Here is a 20,862-nt window from a genome sequence, read left to right as displayed (position 1 = left end):
GTGAAACTGTGAGCAGGTCATTTCAGTACAGTGTCACAGTTGTTTTGCTAGTATTCGGTTTATTTCATGTAATGTTATCCTTTCTGTTGAAGTGATGCGCTGTTTGTTTTCCAAAACATATGAAAGATGCTGTGATCCATAGGCTTCGCTGCATTTACAACTGACTGTGGATTGTTTTGCGTTATTAAGACATACTCCACTTACAACCTTATCAGATTTTTGGTGATATTTCACCCATGTTTGTTTCTTTTCTCTTTTCAACCCATTCAGATATTTCCTATTAAAACTGCTTCACTCCTTTGAAACTCCTGAATATTGATGTTTATTATTGTACATGTCTAATAACATAATATGCTTCATGGGCACGTCGGGGCTTTATGTTAAAACCTGAGGTTCTGGTTCTGGTCATGTGACAGTACTTATTTTTATTGGATGTTATTGTATTCCACAGGGGGAGACTTCCCCCATGAAGACAACTTGGTACTGTCCTCTGGATTTGGTAGGTCAATGCAACTTGAGATAAACATGAATAACTCGATTTTGGTGACAGTGGGAGATTTGTGCCAGAGTATGAATTATGTACTTATGTACTTTTTTCTTAATCATACTCTTTCTCTCTTCCTCAGTCTACTGTGTTGGAGGAGAAAGAGGACGGAGTGATATACAATGTAGTGGTGAAGCAACAGCATGGCGCCCCCACCAGTGCAACAGTGAGAATACATAACATTATACAATGCACAGAAACTACAGTATAATTACACCTTACATCCTTACACGTTATCTTTGGAAGTCTGTATTGTCATGGTAGTGTTGTTATGAATCTCTCTCTCTCTCTCCCTCCAGTCCGGCTCTCGTTCGCAGTGTGTGAAGGCGGGAACAGAGGAGAAGCTGGTTCAGCACCTCCTCCACTCCTTCGCCATGGGAGACTCCTCCTTCATCACCATCTTCCTCTCCACCTATCGCTCCTTTACCTCCACCAAGAGAGTGCTGGACATCCTCATCGACAGGTGGGGAAGTCAGAGGAAACAATGCATTGCACACCGGTTGTATGTAGTGTTACGAAACGTTTTTGAAGTGCTGTAGAAAGACCAAGGGAAGGAAAGGAGACATTGTGAAGAAGAAACCATCTCTTATTCAGCTTTTTTTTCTCTCAAAGGAACTTTTGTCTATCTATTTCTTTCTCTTTTCTTCCCTCTTTCTCCAGATTGCAACATCCACCAGGAGAAAGTACAAGGAGTCAGACTAGGCAACCCTTCAACAGGTGAGTCTGATACTATATATATACTGTATGATCCCTCGTGTGTGTGTGTGTGTGTGTGTGTGTGTGTGTGTGTGTGTGTGTGTGTGTGTGTGTGTGTGTGTGTGTGTGTGTGTGTGTGTGTGTGTGTGTGTGTGTGTGTGTGTGGGCGTGCACACTTCTTGCATTTGTATTTCTCCCATTCTTCTCTCCCTCTCCCAGAGCGGTGTGTATGGTGTTCAGTATGTGGCTGTCAGAGTATCCTGAGGACTTCCGCTCTCTGGGAGAGCCTGGTCTTCTGCTGCGCCTGGCCCCCCTGCTGCCCTCCGACCCCTCTGGGACAGAGATCAGGGGTCGCCTCCTCAGACTGGCAGAGGAGCTCAGTGAACAGGCCCTACTGCCTGACTCTAGTTCAGGTCACTATACACTCTGGGATTATGACAGTCATGGCACTGCCAACCTGAGGTTATATGAGGATTTTGTGGGTGGCATAACCGTAGATATATATGGGCAGAACTCTCCTCCAAATAGTTTCCAGGAGTTTTCTGTGATGATCTTCAGTGTTCTATTCCCACTGTCTCTGCTGTCCACCATCCAAATCTGGTGGAACCTGCTTCTGTAACGACCACCCTGATGTGTCTTTCCACTGCCAACCAGACTGAATAAGCCTTTCTTTTGTATCAGTTAATATAGACCTACATTCATTGGGATTAGTGTTGCATCCTCTCTGTTATTTAGATAGGACCATCGCCAGCCCTCCTGCTGACCCCACTAAGTTTGATCCCACCAATATCCTGGGCTTCCCTGCTGGGCTGATTGCTGAGCAGCTCACCAAGATAGAGACGGTGGGTTTAACCTCTGACCCCTACAGTATCATTACTCCGCCTAACCTTATATAGATCATGGGAACATGCACTTTACTACAGTCTTAATTGTGTTCCTCTTTTTCTATTGTTACGTCTCTCTGACCCTTTCCTACTCATACTGGACATGTTTGCCACTTGCAATCTCCCTGGCTTTGCTCTCTCTCTCTCTCTCTCTCTCTCTCTCTCTCTCTCTCTCTCTCTCTCTCTCCCTGTCTGACTGTCTCTCCCTCTGTGTATCTCTTTGTCTGTCTCTCTCTCTGTCTCTGTCTCTCTTGGTGTCTCTCAGTGTCTCTCTCTGTGTATCTTTCTCTCTCTCTCTCTCTCTCTCTCTCTCTCTCTCTCTCTCTCAATCTTTACTCACTCTCTACCTCTAATTCTCTCAATCCCGGTCCCTCACTCACTCACTCACTCCTTACCTCTTCCCCCACTCTCTCCTAACAGGAGCTGTTTGTGCGTCTGGTCCCGTACCACTGCCTGGGCTCCCTGTGGTCTCAGAGAGACAAGAAGGGCCGCGAGGGTGTATGTTGGTCCGTCCGGGCCACTGTACGCCAGTTCAACCGGCTGGCCAATGCCGTGATGGCTTCGTGCTTGTGGCCCACGCAGCTCCGCAGCCAGCAGAGAGCCTGCCTCCTGGAGAAATGGATCAGCGTGGCAGAGGTCAGCCGGTCATCATTACAATATAATAACTTTATTGTCCACACACACCCGTTTGGAAGGAATTTTGAGGTTAAAGGGCACAACAGCAATAGGTTTGGGATTTTGAGTTGAAGTAGAGAGTGGGGAGCAGAATACTAAGCTGTCTTTCTCAAAACATTAACAAGACTACACTGTACTTGACTTTCTGCATTATACTGTCCTCTCTCTATAAAGGTGCTCACAGTAGATGTAGTACTGCCATCCTGTAACTTAGCAGCTTGCAGCAGGGCTGTTCCTGCTGACTCCGCACACACAATCACACACACTTTCTTGCTTACTTGCTTACACGCTCTCACACACACACACACACACACACACACACACACACAAACACACACACACACACACACACACACACACACACACACACACACACACACACACACACCGTCCTCAGGTTGTTATGGACACATGAGCAAGCTGAGTCACTGCCAGACCTCTTTCTCCTTCACAACTAAAAGCCTAGCTAGCTCCTGTGTGTGTGAAGGAACTTGTTTGGAACACACACAATCTCACACACACTCTCAGGCTAGATATCACGGTTTGTTGCCAAAACACTCACGTCACCTCATCAACAGGTTTTTATGGGAGAAGTCACTTTAGGAATGTACATAGTTGACCATGTCAGACAGCGAGTGTCAAACAACCCCATTGATCCAGGCGGCAGGTATTCTCAGACAATGCTGCACTGTGTGTGTTTCAACAGGAATGCAGAGCCAGGAAAAACTTTTCGTCTCTCTACGCCATCGTGTCTGCCCTGCAGAGTAACCCAGTACACAGACTAAGGAGGACGTGGCTAGAAACTGACAGGTTGGTGGAGGAAAGCATTCTGATTGGTAAAACAGAAAAACATACTTATTATTATCTTATTTGTTTGTCTTTGTATGTTTATTGGATAGAGAGCGATACACTCTTAGAAAAAAAAGGGTTCCAAAAGGGTTCTACCTGGAACCAAAAGGGGTTCTTCTAAGGGTTCTGCTATGCTGAAAGCTGAAAAACCCTTTTGGTTCGAGGTAAAGGAGAGTTTGCTGAAATGGGTGGCCTGATTTGAACCCATGCTACAGCAGTACATATGCACTGGAGGCAGCGGCCTAGACCACTTGACCACAGCAAAACGTACTTCTGTTGCAGATGTTTTCAAAGTATTGTCATTCCCATAACATTGTCATTCTCGTAACACTATCATTGTCATAACTGTCTTTTTTGTTCTTTTTTTCCCCTTTTTACAACAAAGCCATTTCAAAAACTCAGGAATTTAATCACATTGTCATTGATATAACACCATCCTTTCCCATAGTCAAACACGTTTAAAGTTCCAAAACACTACCGCGCGTTGATCATCTCATGTTGTTATAATTTCCCCAATCATAGCTAAACTAATCATGGCTAGCTGATTCTCTAGGATGTGGATTATAGTGAGGCCCAGTAGACAGCAGAGAAATGTCAGTCCAGGCCCCTAATACCCTCTTTGGGTGCATGGCTCATTGTTGTTGTCATGTGACTCTGTCTGACAGGGAAGCAGTGAGGAGATACGAGGAGCTGTCCAACATTTTCTCTGAGAAGGACAACTACTCCCAGAGCAGGGAACTGCTGAAAGAGGTGAGTCACAGTGATTGAGAGTTACTGCACACACGTACACACACACACACACACACACACACACACACACAACAGATATGTACTGTACTGTATGTACATACACATGTACACACACACAGAGAGACACAGACACACACAGTGCACTGACAGCCATCCCATAATACAAGCGGTATGAGATGAGGACAGGTCTCATGTGAAGTTTCATCGGAGATCACACCAAACGTGTTTAACTCAACTCAAATGAATATATATTCAAGAGCGGTTGCGCTACACAGATCCAGATTAAGCACTACTCCAGGGCTAAAAATCACTTTGAATCATGAATCATGCCTTATAACCTAGAGGAAGGCTTAATCTGGGAGTGTACAGCCTCTCAATGTCAACGTCCTGTCAAATCTAAATTCAACCGTTTCTCAACATGTATTGTATTTAGGATGCATTGTGAATTTCTGACGGGGGCGGGCTGGAAATCGGTAGGATTAGCAGCATTTTCATTCACTGTTATGCATTGTGCATGCATCAATACCTTATATTAGCTGCAATTTCACCAAGGCATCCACGCAGGAATTCATCAAAATATATGCCGGAGCTTTCATTTGAAAGCTTCACTCCAGGCTTTGATGTTGGAAAAAACTCACACTGCCTTCTGCTGTGCTTTGATAACTTACTAAGCAAGCTGCTTCCTTACCCTCTCAGTTTGTCTGGAATTGAGGGCCTACACAGTTACTACACAGGGTTTTAGAGCACATAGCCATGGTTCTTGTAGCGATTGTCCTCTTCTTCTGACGAGGAGTAAGAGATGTCGGACCAATGTGCAGCGTGGTAAGTCTCCATAACAATACTTTATTTACATGATCACTAAACTACAAAATAACAACGTGAATAACCGAAACAGACGAAACAGTCCAGTGTGGAACAAACACTGACAAAGGAAACAATCACACACAACTCAAAAGTGAAACCAGGCTACCTAAGTATGGTTCTCAATCAGGGACAACGATTGACAGCTGCCTCTGATTGAGAACCATACCAGGCCAAGCACAGAAATCCCAAAACATAGAAAAAGGATAATAGACAACCCACCCAACTCACGCCCTGACCATACTAAAACAAAGACGTAACAAAAGAACTAAGGTCAGAACGGGACAGTTCTAAATTCTAGATTGTGTTCCAGATTGTCATGCACCTAAGCATTGTAACGCTAAGATGTTTGTCTGTGTTTTTCAGGAGGGCACTTCGAAGTTCGCCAACCTGGACGGAAAGATGACCAACAGGAGACAGATAGGGGTAAGTGCTCTTTTTAGCGAGTTTGAAGTCACTCACAAAGCTCATAATCATTTTTGTCCTTGAAGGAAGAAGCATGGAATAAACTGTACAAAGGGCATCAGATAACCCTTTGCTGATGTAACGTAATGCAATGCTGGTATTTCTTCAATAGAGGAATTGTTGATGGTTAAGTAAGGACAACTTGATATACAGTACATTCGCCGGTCTTAACCCAAGGTTCTCCATCTTAACCCAAGGTTCTCCGTTGAGCATGCATTGAGTAGGCTTCATCTGTGTCTGGGAAGCCTGAAGCCCTATGCCTCTGTTTTTCATAATTCTCCACCCCTCCCTCTCTCACACAGTCCAGTGCCCAGGGCACAGTACCCTACCTGGGGATCTTCCTCACAGACCTCACCATGCTGGACACGGCCGTCAAAGACAGACTAGAGGTGAGTCCCTTCATGTACTGTCATTTATCCCCCATCATGTGTCCAGCAACAGGAAGTTGGTCATAAGCTCTGGTGGTGAAGTTGCATTGACAGTGACATAATATCCTGTTCCTCCATTTCAGAACGGCTACATCAACTTTGACAAGAGGAGACGAGTGAGTGATGCGGTCAGGGCCTTTGCACGGCTGCTGTTTAAATTCCTCATCACCCGTTGTCCACATGTTGAGTTATTCCAGGATCCAGACTAATTCATTAGCCTCTGGCTCAACATAGCAGATGGTCTTCATAAATTGCTTTTCTGTTGTGCCACTCATTAAACGTGTGGCAGTGTATTGAATTCTGAAGCAGTGCATTCATGCACATATTCATGTTTAACTTCTAGCATTTCAACTGATAATGTGCCATTAGTACTGGAGAGTCATTTGATGATAATGATTTGTTTTTCTCTTTGCAGGAGTTTGAGGTTTTAGCTCAGATCCGACTACTGCAGTCCTCCTGTAAAAACTGTGTTTTCCTCACCGACGAGGCATTCCTACAGTGGTACCAAAGTGTACCCTTGTTAAATGAAGAAGAAAGGTAAGCCGTGATTCTCTTTTGGTTTTTATTCATTTTACAATCAAAACATTCACGTTTGTACATACATGTTATTTCAAACAGAACTCTACAATTATGATGAATCGCTAATCACATTACATGATGTCTGCAGTTACAGACTGTCCAATGAAATTGAGGTGCCATGCGAACTGAGCTCTGGTCGTACCCAGAACCCTACAGTCATCATCACACGGTGCCCAAAGTAATGAGGTCTATTATTACATTCTACACACAACATGCCGGTAGTATTCACTGCAGATACCTTTCACTATGTATAGTGAAATACATTGGTTATATGGCTCAGTACTATTGTAAAAGAATGGCCAGTCAGCATTTTCTGTGAACTATACTACACTACATGACCCAAAAGTATGTGGACACCTGCTTGTCAAACATCTCCTTCCAAAATCATGGGCATTAATATGGAGTTGGTCCTCCCCCCCCTTTGCTGCTATCACATCCACCACTCTTCTGGGAAGGCTTTCCACTAGATGTAGGAACATTGCTGCGGGGACTTGCTTCCATTCAGCCACAAGTCGGGCACTGATGTTGGGCGATTAGGCCTGGCTCGCAGTTGGCGCTCCAATTCATCCCAAAGGTGTTCAATGGGGTTGAGATCAGGGCTCTGTGCAGGCCAGTCAAGTTCTTCCATACTGATCTCGACAAACCATTTCTGTATGGACCTCGCTTTGTACACGGGGGCATTGTCATGCTGAAACAGGAAAGGGCCTTCCCAAAACTGTTGCCACAAAGTTGGAAGCACAGAATTGTCTAGAATGTCATTGTGTGCTAAAACATTAAGATTAAGAAACCCATTTCAGGAAGCTCCCAATGAACAGTTATTGTGCTGACGTTGCTTCCAGAGGCAGTTTGGAACTCGGCAGAGAGTGTTGCAACCGAGGACAAAGTGTTTTCAGCACTTGGCAGTCCGGTTCTGTAAGCTTGTGTGGCCTACAACTTCGTTGCTGAGCCGTTGTTGCTCCTAGATGTTTCCACTTCACAAAAACAGCACTTACAGTTGACCGGGGCAGCTCTAGCGGGACAGAAATTTGGTGAACTGACTTGATTTTATACACCTGTCAGCAACGGGTGTGGCTAAAATAGCCGAATCCACTAATTTGAAGGGGTGTCCACATACTATATCCTGTATATATAGTGACTATCTTGACTATTTGACTGTCAAATTTGTAGTAATGTGGCCATAAGTAATCAGTTGTGGAAAATTGACTTGGGGGGGGTCTGGGGGTAAGTCCTCCGTACTGTTTTCCATAAAAAATATCTTCACACAGTGCAAGAGCTGGTAAATTAACATGCAACATTGGAAAGAGCTGAAAGCCAAGCTTGTACATTTACTATGTATTTCTCAGGGGCTGAGTAAGATGTTTTGTAGGTTGTTGTCATGCATATTACAGTGCATGATGAACATACATATGATTCTCCCACCTCCTTACAGCCTGAATTCCTCCAGGACCAGCCTTGTTGCTGACAGTGACGGTCTTTTTGACTTCCCCTCCCCCGTCTGTCACTTTCTTTCCAAATTCACCAAGGTAATTACAAAATAAGACCTAATATTTCCAGTTATTTTACATACTTTCCCAAAACTATATTTGCATTGCCAGCTAGAATTGCAGAACATGCAATTACTATTCATGCGCAAATACTCGTAGTTATTTCTAAGTATTGCTAAGTAATCAAATATGATTGGTTTAAAACAAATGTCGTAAAAACATACAGAAGAGCACTTTTAAAAGAGGAAAAGCTTTGATCTTTTAATTCTCTTCTGTGTCTTTTTATTTGCTTTGGCCTTTATGCAACAGCCACTTTTTATCTTGTCATATCAGTAAGTATAATGTTTTTTTAAATGATTTTCATCACTATTATTATTTCAGCATATGAAATCCCCCTCAGTTTCCTGTCTGGATGTTGACTCCTCCCCTCCCACCAATGACCCCATCCCGTCTGCATTGACACCATCCACTCCCATTAAATCACATCGTCGATCAGTCTCCTGTGGCAACAATCCCACCAATAACAACAAAGGGTCTGAGCCTGATATGCGGATCGTCAGGATACGGATGGATTTACAAGATGGGAATATGTACAGAAGCATACTGGTACTGAGCTGAGATAATGATATGTTGAGTTGAGATTTGATTAGAGATATTTGCCTTTTTTGGTTTCAAATTATACACTGCACTGCACCCTGCACTCATGACTATTTACTTTAATCCACAAATATCCGTTAATGATAGTAATCCAAAACATTTCCTCAGGTTGTACACAGGATATTATAACTAGGAGTCAAGCTGTCTGGTATCATTGTCCTTCTCTGTTTCCTCAGGTGACAAGCAATGACAAGACACCCACTGTGATCAGTTCTGCCTTAGAAAAACACAGTCAGGACCCCAAACAAGCATCCAGATATGAGCTGATCCAACTATTGCCCGAGGGAAAAGGTAAAGACATTTCTCAACCCGACCATACGAAATCCCTTTAACAGTTCTCTGTTCATATTGATTGTAGTCATGACTTTCCTTGTTCTGCCCTGTAGAGTTGGTCATCCCTGCCACAGGAAACGTCTTCTATGCCATGACTTCCTCTAGTGTGGACTTCCTGCTGCGCAGACAAGGAGGAAACACCCCTTTTCGCTCTCTACCAATCAGCACAGAAACTAGTGCCACCTTTCCTCGAATCAAAGCCAAGGGGCGGAGACAGCTCTTTCCCAAATAGGCTATATCTGAGACATAATTTGGCTAGTGCTTCTCAAGGACAGGACACGATAAGAATGCAGGCAGATATCTCAGTGAGATGTGGCCTTGTCTTTCCTAATCTTTTTTCGAAGTGGAAACACATTCTGACCGAGCTTGTTCTAGCAAAATGCATCCTGAAACCTGTCTGAACTTGTTTGATGAACGTATTCTTATCTGCCTGTTTGTGTACACCAGGAAAGTCCATTAGTGTAGAAGGGTGCATGTCTCTCTTGTTGGCAATGCATACTACTGGAAATATACACCTAGAACAAGACCAATGCAAAACAGATGGTGAATTATGCTGTTTTTTAAGTCTCTCTGACCATTGGCATCTCATTTCCTATTTAACCAAATGGAATAGCCTTGTAACCAAGAGCAACTGAGGAATCCAAATCATCTTGAGTATTTGAGGAATGTGCCTCAGGTGCCATCCTAGAAATGAGTTGGTAGTAGAGAACTTCATTAAATCAAAGTTTGGGTGATATGACCCTATTTGAATTGACCATGACCACAACAAAGTTTTACATTTCTCCATAGAGAGTGGATACAAGCAGGAATATGAATGATGGGGAGAGCACTGACAGACAGAGTCACTGAAACCTCTCATTATAGCAAAGCACGGGGGCTCATCAAAATGTTTTAACTATGTGCTTTGTATGTATGCATCTGTTTTTTTATGTATGGACGATGTCATGATTGTGTTTACATTCCCAAGGAGCAATCAACAAGTGTCAGAATGACATGTTATTCATTGTGAAGTGACATGAAATGTATGAAATTGCCTCAAACTGCAACCATTTCAAATGGGTCAAGTCGTGTCAAAGAAATATACATGATCATTTCGCTTGGGCTTTCTGCATACATATTGAATGATAGTTCTGGTAGTATCTTGTGTAAAATACAACACATTTACATATACAGCCTTGCCACTCCCATACAGAATATAGTCATATTATGAGTACTAACCATTAGGCATAACAGCATCAAACCACAAACTCTATCCTAAACAATTCATGTGAAGACACTAATGAAAGTCCAGACTATGTTGTGCGTATTGAAAAGATGTCTACCATCGCACCTTAATGCTATACTTTTCTAATACAGCATAAGCTAATCTTTATCAATGGTCTCTGAATGGGTTTAGTTGGTAGCTGGAATGGAAGTCTGTCTGAAGAGTATTTCATCCAGGACTCGCAAAGTCAGTCCTCAAAGACCCATGCGAGGTTAGTGAGGGATTCTCACCAATCCCCGAATGATGTTTAATTGATATTTTCTCTGACATTTGATAGAGATCTGACAGCTATTATGGTTTCATTATGCAATGTCTTTAGTCCAGGAACTGAATGTAGCGGGTTTTGCAGAAGGCTCTGCTTCTATCCCATGAGGATGAGACCAGTAGGAAGGAAAACCTGCACACATAAGGGCGCATGGGGGACACGTTGTCGGAGGCCCTAACTGGTGAACTCTTGTGAACTCTGGCCAGTGCTGTTGAAGTCTCTACTAAGGCTGAAGCATAGATACGGTAGTTCCAGGGAGAGGAGAGAGGATTCTGGGTAACGTAATTTGATGAAGTGTTAGCGCCAGGCTAAGCTACTGATTGTTTAGTGCCTTTCTCTCATTGGTGCTTGAACCACTTAAAGTGTCCCAAATGTCACCCTATTCCCTATATAGTGTATTACTTTTCACCAGAGCCCTATGGGACCTGGTCAAAAGTAGTGGGCTTAATAGGGTGCTATTTGACATGAAGCCTCTGATGTATGCATTGGAATGTAACAGTACATATGATGTACATTCACAGTGCTGTATAAGCTGGCATGTTTATGCACTACATATGCCCTGTTGTTTTTGTGCGATCCATTTCCTTTTTCTATGCATTTTGACGTGACAGTAATATGAGGAATTTCTATGCAACTCCCCGGATGTGTGCGGTAATTCTGCTGTGTCATTTCTTACCAAATAAATGTACAAAGATGTACATATAAAAGATTCAGACTGTGGTTTAGTATCTGGCTTGTTGGTGGGTGAGGAGGTTTAATGAAGAACCTTACGCAAAATATTTGTGCACCCCGCAACAGTACTTTCTTTCTTGGGACAGAAGACAGTATCTTTGCCTGTTTCAAGCTAAGAGCTGAAAACATCACCAAACATTTGACTAAAAAGTCAAAGAGAAATAAAGAAAAAACATTATACATACTTTAACGATCATTAAAAAAAAACATTTCTACATAAAAAATAAAAGGTTGAAAACAGACGCATATAAAATGTACCTGAGATCACAATCAACATTTCCTACAGTCATTAGCAACTTATAGAACTACACAGAATGTAGCAAAGTGCTCATTGTTGAATTATTACAGGAGTGCCACTTCCCTTTCAAATATGTTTCAATTCATGGCAATTTATGAAACACTCCAAAACTGCCATAAAAAAAGTGAATTAGATGCTGGTACCTTATTAATCAACATTCTATGGGGTACCTTGAGGGGTACCTTGAGGGGTACCTTGAGCTCAATAATACTAATACACCTAGCTGCTCAGTGAACTGTGTGCATACTAGTAACTTTACACTGATGCTTACTGCTTCATATCTCCCTGGTATTGCCTTGCATCCTCTACGTCCACATCACACCCGCTAGTCCCTCCCCCGCACATCTCACACTCCAGCGCCGCTGTCCGATAGGCCTTCCACACCGTGGCGTCCTGCAGGCACACTGTCCCACCCCCTCTCTTCTCCTCAGCCTCGTTCCGGTTGATGTCGCCCACACACACCCAGCCAGCAGCTCTATCCACCCCACCCCCGGTGGTACTCACGGCCCACTTGGAGTGGTCGTTGGAGGCCTTGAAGGTGGTCCTCCCGCCTGGGGAGATAAGCTGGATGTCCAGGACCTTCCAGCCCAGGGAGCAGTCAGAGGGCAGGATGCCAGTGGAGCGGATCCAGAACTGGACTAGGAGGTCTGACTGGAGGGAGGGAGCCACCCAGGAGTGGTACAGATCTAATGGGAGTCAGGAGGGGAAATGGGGATATTGTGGTTAAATGTTGGGTCATTCACAACTACAAAACGGCAATGACATGAATGGTCATTCTAACCATGAAACAACACTTCAACAGTTTAAAAAATTATAAACGAATAGTTTCTAAATTGTTCCTTACCATTATTGAATGATCTCCCCTTAGCAAAGCTGATGAACTCGGTTCCACCCAATGAGGTGAGGGACACGCTGCGGTTGGATGCGGGTTGGGTGTGCGGTAAGTTGCTATAGGCCATCTGCCCTTGGCTGTTGTTACAGACGTCAGCCAGTGCGGGCACCAGAGAGGCCAAGGAAGCAGGGACACCACAGTCATACACATTGGGCTGGTTGATCTGCAACTGCTCTCCTGCAATGTAAAACATAATACATGTTAATTGAACACTTCAAACATTTCAATCAATGAATTGTGTAAAAAGTAAAGCAAATCATTATGAATTGACTGATCAATCTGTCTGTCTGTCTGTCTGTCTGTCTGTCTGTCTGTCTGTCTGTCTGTCTGTCTGTCTGTCTGTCTGTCTGTCTGTCTGTCTGTCTGTCTGTCTGTCTGTCTGTCTGTCTGTCTGTCTGTCTGTCTGTCTGTCTGTCTGTGTGATTCAATAGGCACCAAGCTCCAAGACAAGTACTATCTTAATCTATGACTTATTACATGACTTATTAGTATGATGACTTTTCAAAAATGTCAAACAGAGTAGCAGACAAATGCCTGTACGTATTAGACCACTGACTGTGGCTAAAATGAGATTAAAAATGTTTTAAGACAAGACACTGCTTTGAGTTCGATGGAAGTTGGCCTCCACTGAGAACTCCCATCACAATTTAATGACACTCATCTTAAGCTGAACAAAAATATATACACAACACGTGAAGTGTTGGTCCCATGTTTCATGAGCTGAAATAAAAGATCCCAGAAATGTTCCATACACACAAAATGTTTTTTCTCTATAATGTTGTGCACTGTTAGTGAGCATTTCTCCTTTGCAAAGATAATCCATCCACTTGACAGGTGTGGCATATCAAGAAGCTGATTAAACAGCATGATCATTACACAGGTGCACCTTGTACTGGGGACAATAAAATGCCACTCTAAGATGTGCAGTTTTTTCACACATTACAATGCCACAAATGTCTCAAGTTTTAAGGGAGCGTGCAATTGGCATGCTGACTGCAGGAATATCCACCAGAGCTGTTACCAGATAAATGAATGTTAATTTCTCTACCATAAGCGGCATCCAACGTCATTTTAGAGAATTTGGCAGTATGTTCAACCGGCTTCACAACTGCAGACCACATGTATGACGTTGTGTGGGCGAGAGGTTTGTTGATGTCAATGTTGTGAACAGAGTATCAAATCAAACTTTATTTGCCACATGCGCCGAATACAAGTGTAGACTTTACTGTGAAATGCTTACTTACAAGCCCTTAACCAACAGTGTAGATTTTACTGTGAAATGCTTACTTACAAGCCCTTAACCAACAGTGTAGATTTTACTGTGAAATGCTTACTTACAAGCCCTTAACCAACAGTGTAGATTTTACTGTGAAATGCTTACTTACAAGCCCTTAACCAACAGTGTAGACTTTACTGTGAAATGCTTACTTACAAGCCCTTAACCAACAGTGTAGATTTTACTGTGAAATGCTTACTTACAAGCCCTTAACCAACAGTGTAGATTTTACTGTGAAATGCTTACTTACAAGCCCTTAACCAACAGTGTAGATTTTACTGTGAAATGCTTACTTACAAGCCCTTAACCAACAGTGTAGATTTTACTGTGAAATGCTTACTTACAAGCCCTTAACCAACAGTGTAGATTTTACTGTGAAATGCTTACTTACAAGCCCTTAACCAACAGTGTAGATTTTACTGTGAAATGCTTACTTACAAGCCCTTAACCAACAGTGTAGATTTGACTGTGAAATGCTTACTTACAAGCCCTTAACCAACAGTGTAGATTTGACTGTGAAATGCTTACTTACAAGCCCTTAACCAACAGTGTAGATTTTACTGTGAAATGCTTACTTACAAGCCCTTAACCAACAGTGTAGATTTTACTGTGAAATGCTTACTTACAAGCCCTTAACCAACAGTGTAGATTTTACTGTGAAATGCTTACTTACAAGCCCTTAACCAACAGTGTAGATTTTACTGTGAAATGCTTACTTACAAGCCCTTATCCAACAGTGTAGATTTTACTGTGAAATGCTTACTTACAAGCCCTTAACGAACAGTGTAGATTTTACTGTGAAATGCTTACTTACAAGCCCTTAACCAACAGTGTAGATTTTACTGTGAAATGCTTACTTACAAGCCCTTAACCAACAGTGTAGATTTTACTGTGAAATGCTTACTTACAAGCCCCTAACCAACAGTGTAGATTTTACTGTGAAATGCTTACTTACAAGCCCTTAACCAACAGTGTAGATTTTACTGTGAAATGCTTACTTACAAGCCCTTAACCAACAGTGCAGTTCAAGAGGAAGAAAATACTTACCAAGTAGATTAAAATAGAAAGTAACACAATAAGAATAACAATAACGAGGCTATATACAGGGGGCACCGGTACTGTGTCAGTGTGCGGGGGTACATGCTGGAGATGTTTCCTACCCTCACCACCTGGGGGCGGCCCGTCAGGAAGTCCAGGACCCAGATGCACAGGGCGGGGTCGAGACCCAGGGTCTCGAGCTTGATGATGAGTTTGGAGGGTACTATGGTGTTAAATGAGCTGAGCTGAGCTGTAGTCGCTGAACAGCATTCTTACATAGGTATTCCTCTTGTCCAGATGGGTTAGGGCAGTGTGATTGTGATTGCGTCGTCCGTGGACCTATTGGTGCGGTAAGCAAATTGGAGTGGGTCTAGGGTGTCAGGTAGGGTGGAGGTGATATGATCCTTGACTAGTCTCTCAAAGCACTTCATGATGACGGAGGTGAGTGCTATGGGGCGATAGTCATTTAGCTCAGTTACCTTAGCTTTCTTGGAACTAGAACGATGGTGGCCCACTTGAAGCATGTGGGAACAGCAGCCTGGGATAAGGATTGATTGAATATCTCCGTAAACACACCAGCCAGCTGGTTTGTGCATGCTCTGAGGATGCGGCTATGGATGCCGGCAGCCTTGCGAGGGTTAACACATTTAAATGCTTTACTCACTTTGGCTGCGGTGAAGGAGAGCCCGCAGGTTTTGGTAGCGGACAGTGTCGTTGGCACTGTATTGTCCTCAAAGCGAGCAAAGAAGTTTTTTAGTTGTCTGGGAGCAGGACATCCTGGTCCGCGTCGGGGATTTTTTTTTGGTAGTCCATGATTGACTGTAGACCCTGCCACATACCTCTCATGTCTGAGCCGTTGAATTGCAACTCTACTTTGTCTCTATACTGACGCTTAGCTTGTTTGATTGCCATGTGGAGGGAATAGCTACACTGTTTGTATTCGGTCATGTTTCCGGTCGCCTTGCCCTGATTTAAAGCAGTGGTTCGCATTTTCAGTTTTGCACGAATGTTGCCACCAATCCACGGTCTCTGGTTGGAGAAGGTTTTAATAGTTGCTGTGGGTACAACATCACCGATGCACTTGCTAATAAACTCGCTCACCGAATCAGCGTATTCTTCAATGTTATTATCCGACGCTATGGGGAACATATCCCAGTCGGATCGGGTTGTACGCACAGAGAAATAGAAACAATTCACAGTTTCATGCATTATAACAGGGTGGATAATCCAAGATCCTTTTTCAGAATTCTATGGTAAACCTATAGTATTCCAAATGACTTTTACAGGATTACAGTCTTACCAATGGCCTGAAAGCGTTCCAGTGGGTAGGTCACACAGATGAAATTCTGTCCGTTCTGTACACCACTACCTGGGTAGGAATATTGCCCTATTTCCTTTACAGGGGGGAAATGAGGGGTGCTGTGGACCAACCAGTAGCCCTGTGTCTTGTCCAATAAGACAACACCTGAGATGGAGAGAGGGAGATACCAGTCACTCATTGAAAACTGAGTCATTTCACAACAGTACTTTCTTGTCTGACAAAAACATTAACATACTACAAATGGAGTAGCTGGCCAGATGCCTGGGTGCTGAGATTAACATTATTATGTGATGCCTGTATACAGTATACAGCTGAGGTTTATATTGTCCTGACCTTTAGTGTGGCCACCTCGGCTACTAAGGAAACCAAATCCTCTTTCTCCCTCCTCGGGTGGTCTCTGGTCATTGTAGAGGATGTATGCAATGTCTTCATTCTGCAAGGGAAAGTAGACACACTCATCATCATAAGATATACACTTACATGCATATTGTAAACTCTAAACTCAGAAACAAGGGTTATAGTGTCAATAGTGTTAGTTCTTTGATAACGTCATGTGCTGTATTTATTTATCATGGCTGTCTGGGTGAAAAGAAAACTCCAATTGCTCCTTAGTGAAAATTAGACAGTGAAACAAACAACCCACAAAAAGTTATAATTCCACATTTCTATTTTCTGTGTCATTCTGTCTCATTCCACTGTGACAAAAAACATTCTGAGCGGCCAGCTACCAAAAATAGCTGCTAAATAAATACTGCTATGTGTTACTTCAAATGAAACTGTTAAGGCTGTGTATTTACCACCACAGACAGATGCTGGCACTAAGACCGCACTCATTCAGCTGTATAAGGAAATAAGCAAACAGGAAACCCCTCACCCAGAGGCGGCGCTCCTAGTGGCCGGAGACTTTAATGCAGGGAAACTTAAATCAGTTCTACCAAATTTCTATCAACATGTTAAATGTGCAACCAGAGGGAAAAAAATTCTAGATCACCTGTACTCCACACACAGAGACGCGTACAAACTCTCCCTCGCCCTCTATTTGGTAAATCCGACCACAACTCTATCCTCCTGATTCCTGCTTACAAGCAAAAATTAAAGCAGGAAGCATGGTCAGATGAAGCAGATGCTAAGCTACAGGACTGTTTTGCTAGCACAGACTGGAACATGTTCTGAGCTAAATCACTTCTATGCTCGCTTCGAGGGCAAGCAACACTGAGGCATGCATGAGAGCATCAACTGTTCCGGACGACTGTGTGAACACGCTCTCCGTAGCCGACGTGAGTAAGACCTTTAAACAGGTCAACATATACAAGGCTGCGGGGGCCAGACGGATTACCAGGACGTGTGCTCCGGGCATGTGCTGACCAACTGGCAGGTGTCTTCACTGACATTTTCAACATGTCCCTGATTGAGTCTGTAATGCCAACATGTTTCAAGCAGACCACCATAGTCCCTTTGCCCAAGAACACAAAGGCAACCTGCCTAAATGACTACAGACCCATAGCACTCACGTCCGTAGCCATGAAGTGCTTTGAAAGGTTGGTCATGGCTCACATCAACACCATTATCCCAGAAACCCTAGAACCACTACAATTTGCATACCGCCTAAACAGATCCACAGATGATGCAATCTCTATTGCACTCCACACTGCCCTTTCCCACCTGGACAAAAGGAACACTTATGTGAGAATGCTATTCATTGACTACAGCTCAGCGTTCAACACCATTGTACCCTCAAAGCTCATCACTAAGCTAAGGATCCTGGGACTAAACACCTCCCTCTGCAACTGGATCCTGGACTTCCTGATGGGCCGCCCCCAGGTGGTGAGGTTAGGTAGCAACACATCTCCCATGCTGATCCTCAACACTGGAGCTCCACAGGTGTTCGTGCTCAGTCCCCTCCTGTACTCCCCGTTCACCCACGACTGCATGGCCAGGCACAACTCCAACAACATCATTAAGTTTGCAGACAACACAACAGTGGTAGGCCTGATCACAGACAATGACGAGACAGCCTATAAGGAGGAGGTCAGAGACCTGGCCGTGTGGTGCCAGAATAACAACCTATCCCTCAACGTAGCCAAGACTAAGGAGATGATTGTGGACTACAGGAAAAGGAGGAGCGAGCACGCCCCCATTCTCATCGACGGGGCTGTAGTGGAGCAGGTTGAGAGCTTCAAGTTCCTCGGTGTCCACATCAACAACAAACTAGAATGGTCCAAACACACCAAGACAGTCGTGAAGAGGGCACGACAAAGCCTATTCTCCCACAAGAAACTAAAAAGATTTGGCATGGGTCCTGAGATCCTCAAAAGGTTCTACAGCTGCAACATCGAGAGCATCCTGACTGGTTGCGTCATTGCCTGGTACGGCAATTGCTCGGCCTCTGACCGCAAGGCACTACAGAGGGTAGTGCGTACGGCCCAGTACATCACTGAGGCTAAGCTGCCTGCCATCCAGGACCTCTACACCAGGCAGTGTCAGAAGAAGGCCCGAAAAATTGTCAAAGACCCCAGCCACCCCAGTCATAGACTGTTCTCTCTACTACCGCATGGCAAGCGGTACCGGAGTGCAAAGTCTAGGACAAAAAGGCTTCTCAAGTTTTTACCCCCAAGCCATAAGACCCCTGAGCAGGTAGTCAAATGTCTACCCGGACTATTTGCATTGTGTGACCCCCCCAACCCCTCTTTTTACGCTGCTGCTACTCTGTTTATCATATATGCATAGTCACTTTAACTATACATTCATGTACATACTACCTCAATTGGGCCGACCAACCAGTGCTCCCGCACAGTGGCTAACCGGGCTATCTGCATTGTGTCCCGCCACCCACCAACCACTCTTGTACGCTACTGCTACTCTCTGTTCATCATATATGCATAGTCACTTTAACAATATCTACATGTACATACTACCTCAATCAGCCTGCCTAACTGACTGTTTGTATGTAGCCTCGTTACTATATATAGCCTGTCTTTTACTGTTGTTTTATTTCATTACTTACCTATTGTTCACCTAACACCTTTTTTGCACTATTGGTTAGAGCCTGTAAGTAAGCATTTCACGTGACAAATAAACTTTCATTTGAAAACACTCAAAAACTATCTTTTGGTATTTTTTTTCAATAGTCCACTGTTGATACAGTCCCCAAATGGTTTGCATGTCAGCGGTCAAGTTTCAAGATATTGGACTTCCAAGAAACAAAGTGTCATTTTGGGCCTGTATCAACAGGTCGTTTTTGAGTGGATTTTCCCTTTAAGTTTCACAGCTCATTCAAATGTGGTCTGATATTAATAATAGATGTAACCAGACCTTCCCCTGCTCATACAGCCGGCCCACTGTCCTCCCCAGGGCTCCAGTGCTGTCATTCACCAACACTTTTCCATCCGTCCATCCCTCGCTCCCTTTGTCCATCAGTAGATAACTCTGTCCATCGTTGGGAAATTCACGATCAACATGGGGGAGTTTGTAGAGATAGAACCTGAGAGAAAGCAACAGAGAGATAGAGAGAGAAGGAGAGATAGAGTTTGATTCTCAGTACTTTGTGTTGTTCTTGCACACCTTGCTATGCACACTGTCTGTGACTAAGTAGTTAACAGACCTAAGGGAAAAAGGTCATATCAGTTCAATCTTCAGTCTGCCCAGAACTGTTTTCTCACCAGTCAACAGCTTCCCCTTGATCATTGTAACAGGAGATAGGTGAGGTGCCTCCCTCTCCTGGTTGAAACAGGATCAGCAGGACAACAAGTGACAGCATCTGAAGCGAAAGCAATGAGGTCAAAATAGTTTTAGGAACTGTGAAAAACTATTGCCAAAATGGCAACTTCAACATTTGTTGACTAAAATGGAAAAGGGTGGCTTTAGAACAAGAAGAGAACGCAGCGATGCATTACAAATAGCATCAGTAGCCGAAAGTTGGTGTTACAATTATGTTACAATGTTGTTACAATGTATCAGAAGTAAACTAACAAAAAGTATCCGATTTTTCATTGAGTTGATATCTAATTGATTTGTCAACTGCTTTAGAAATAATTAGAATGAAGCATAACCCATGCAAACGAAACGTATAGCCCCGTCAAACTCAACTCTGGACCTCGAAGCCAGTTCCACTGCGTTTTTTTGTTCCCCTCTAATCAGGAGGAGGGACTGATTCAGACCCAGGTCTGCGCAAATAATGATCAGATAGAACAGCAACCCAACAGGCTCCGGACCTCGTAGAATAAGAACGAGTTTAATACACCTGCTAACGTTATAACCTATGCCAAATGTGCCCCATTGAAAATTCTAATTTCTACATTAACACTTATCCTACCTTTGAGTAGATAAGAACTTGACAACTATGCTGATTCTACAGCTTTTCCATATCCACGTGATCTTTGATTGTGGCGAACTATTCCATTTCTAAAGTCGAGATACATCCTTGTTTTGAAGTACGATGTCACCGGGCGGGCTTACGGTCACGAGTTAATGACAATAGTTTGCTTTAGCTACCCCTCTGCTAGCTCTGTTAAAGGGCGCCTTCAACGCCTAGTGGAGGATCTCGCACTAACGCCCTGGACCAGAGGCACTCT

General features: G+C 43.6%; 2 protein-coding genes across 3 annotated transcripts in view; one reads left to right on the top strand and one right to left on the bottom strand.

The window, feature by feature from the left end:
• Window positions 1–11,447, top strand: part of LOC109902059 (ral guanine nucleotide dissociation stimulator-like 2) — a 23,314-nt gene extending 11,867 nt beyond the window's left edge. For both annotated transcript variants that reach the window (XM_020498117.2, XM_020498118.2), the window contains 18 exons: window positions 452–499; window positions 627–710; window positions 844–1,007; window positions 1,205–1,261; window positions 1,460–1,653; window positions 1,976–2,082; window positions 2,545–2,760; window positions 3,506–3,609; window positions 4,314–4,398; window positions 5,626–5,685; window positions 6,027–6,113; window positions 6,236–6,268; window positions 6,568–6,689; window positions 6,820–6,909; window positions 8,161–8,254; window positions 8,597–8,821; window positions 9,049–9,163; window positions 9,259–11,447. In XM_020498117.2, coding sequence (XP_020353706.1) covers window positions 452–499; window positions 627–710; window positions 844–1,007; window positions 1,205–1,261; window positions 1,460–1,653; window positions 1,976–2,082; window positions 2,545–2,760; window positions 3,506–3,609; window positions 4,314–4,398; window positions 5,626–5,685; window positions 6,027–6,113; window positions 6,236–6,268; window positions 6,568–6,689; window positions 6,820–6,909; window positions 8,161–8,254; window positions 8,597–8,821; window positions 9,049–9,163; window positions 9,259–9,437 — 2,064 coding nt within the window. In that variant the 3' untranslated portion in view covers window positions 9,438–11,447. The remainder of the gene's footprint in view (window positions 1–451; window positions 500–626; window positions 711–843; window positions 1,008–1,204; window positions 1,262–1,459; window positions 1,654–1,975; window positions 2,083–2,544; window positions 2,761–3,505; window positions 3,610–4,313; window positions 4,399–5,625; window positions 5,686–6,026; window positions 6,114–6,235; window positions 6,269–6,567; window positions 6,690–6,819; window positions 6,910–8,160; window positions 8,255–8,596; window positions 8,822–9,048; window positions 9,164–9,258) is intronic.
• LOC109902060 (deoxyribonuclease-2-alpha-like) lies at window positions 6,701–20,862 on the bottom strand. Its single transcript, XM_020498119.2, has 7 exons — window positions 20,604–20,862; window positions 19,951–20,048; window positions 19,604–19,772; window positions 16,625–16,724; window positions 16,271–16,435; window positions 12,609–12,833; window positions 6,701–12,450 (listed from the first exon to the last, which is right to left on the bottom strand). The coding sequence occupies exons 2-7, from the start codon at window positions 20,046–20,048 to the stop codon at window positions 12,032–12,034; spliced, it is 1,176 nt and encodes a 391-aa protein (XP_020353708.1). The 5' UTR covers window positions 20,604–20,862; the 3' UTR covers window positions 6,701–12,031.

The sequence above is a fragment of the Oncorhynchus kisutch genome, linkage group LG13, assembly GCF_002021735.2.
Source record: "Oncorhynchus kisutch isolate 150728-3 linkage group LG13, Okis_V2, whole genome shotgun sequence".
NCBI classification, from domain to species: Eukaryota; Metazoa; Chordata; class Actinopteri; order Salmoniformes; family Salmonidae; genus Oncorhynchus; species Oncorhynchus kisutch.
Note: the sequence above shows the minus strand (reverse complement) of the source record. Positions and strands in the feature narration are given on the sequence as shown.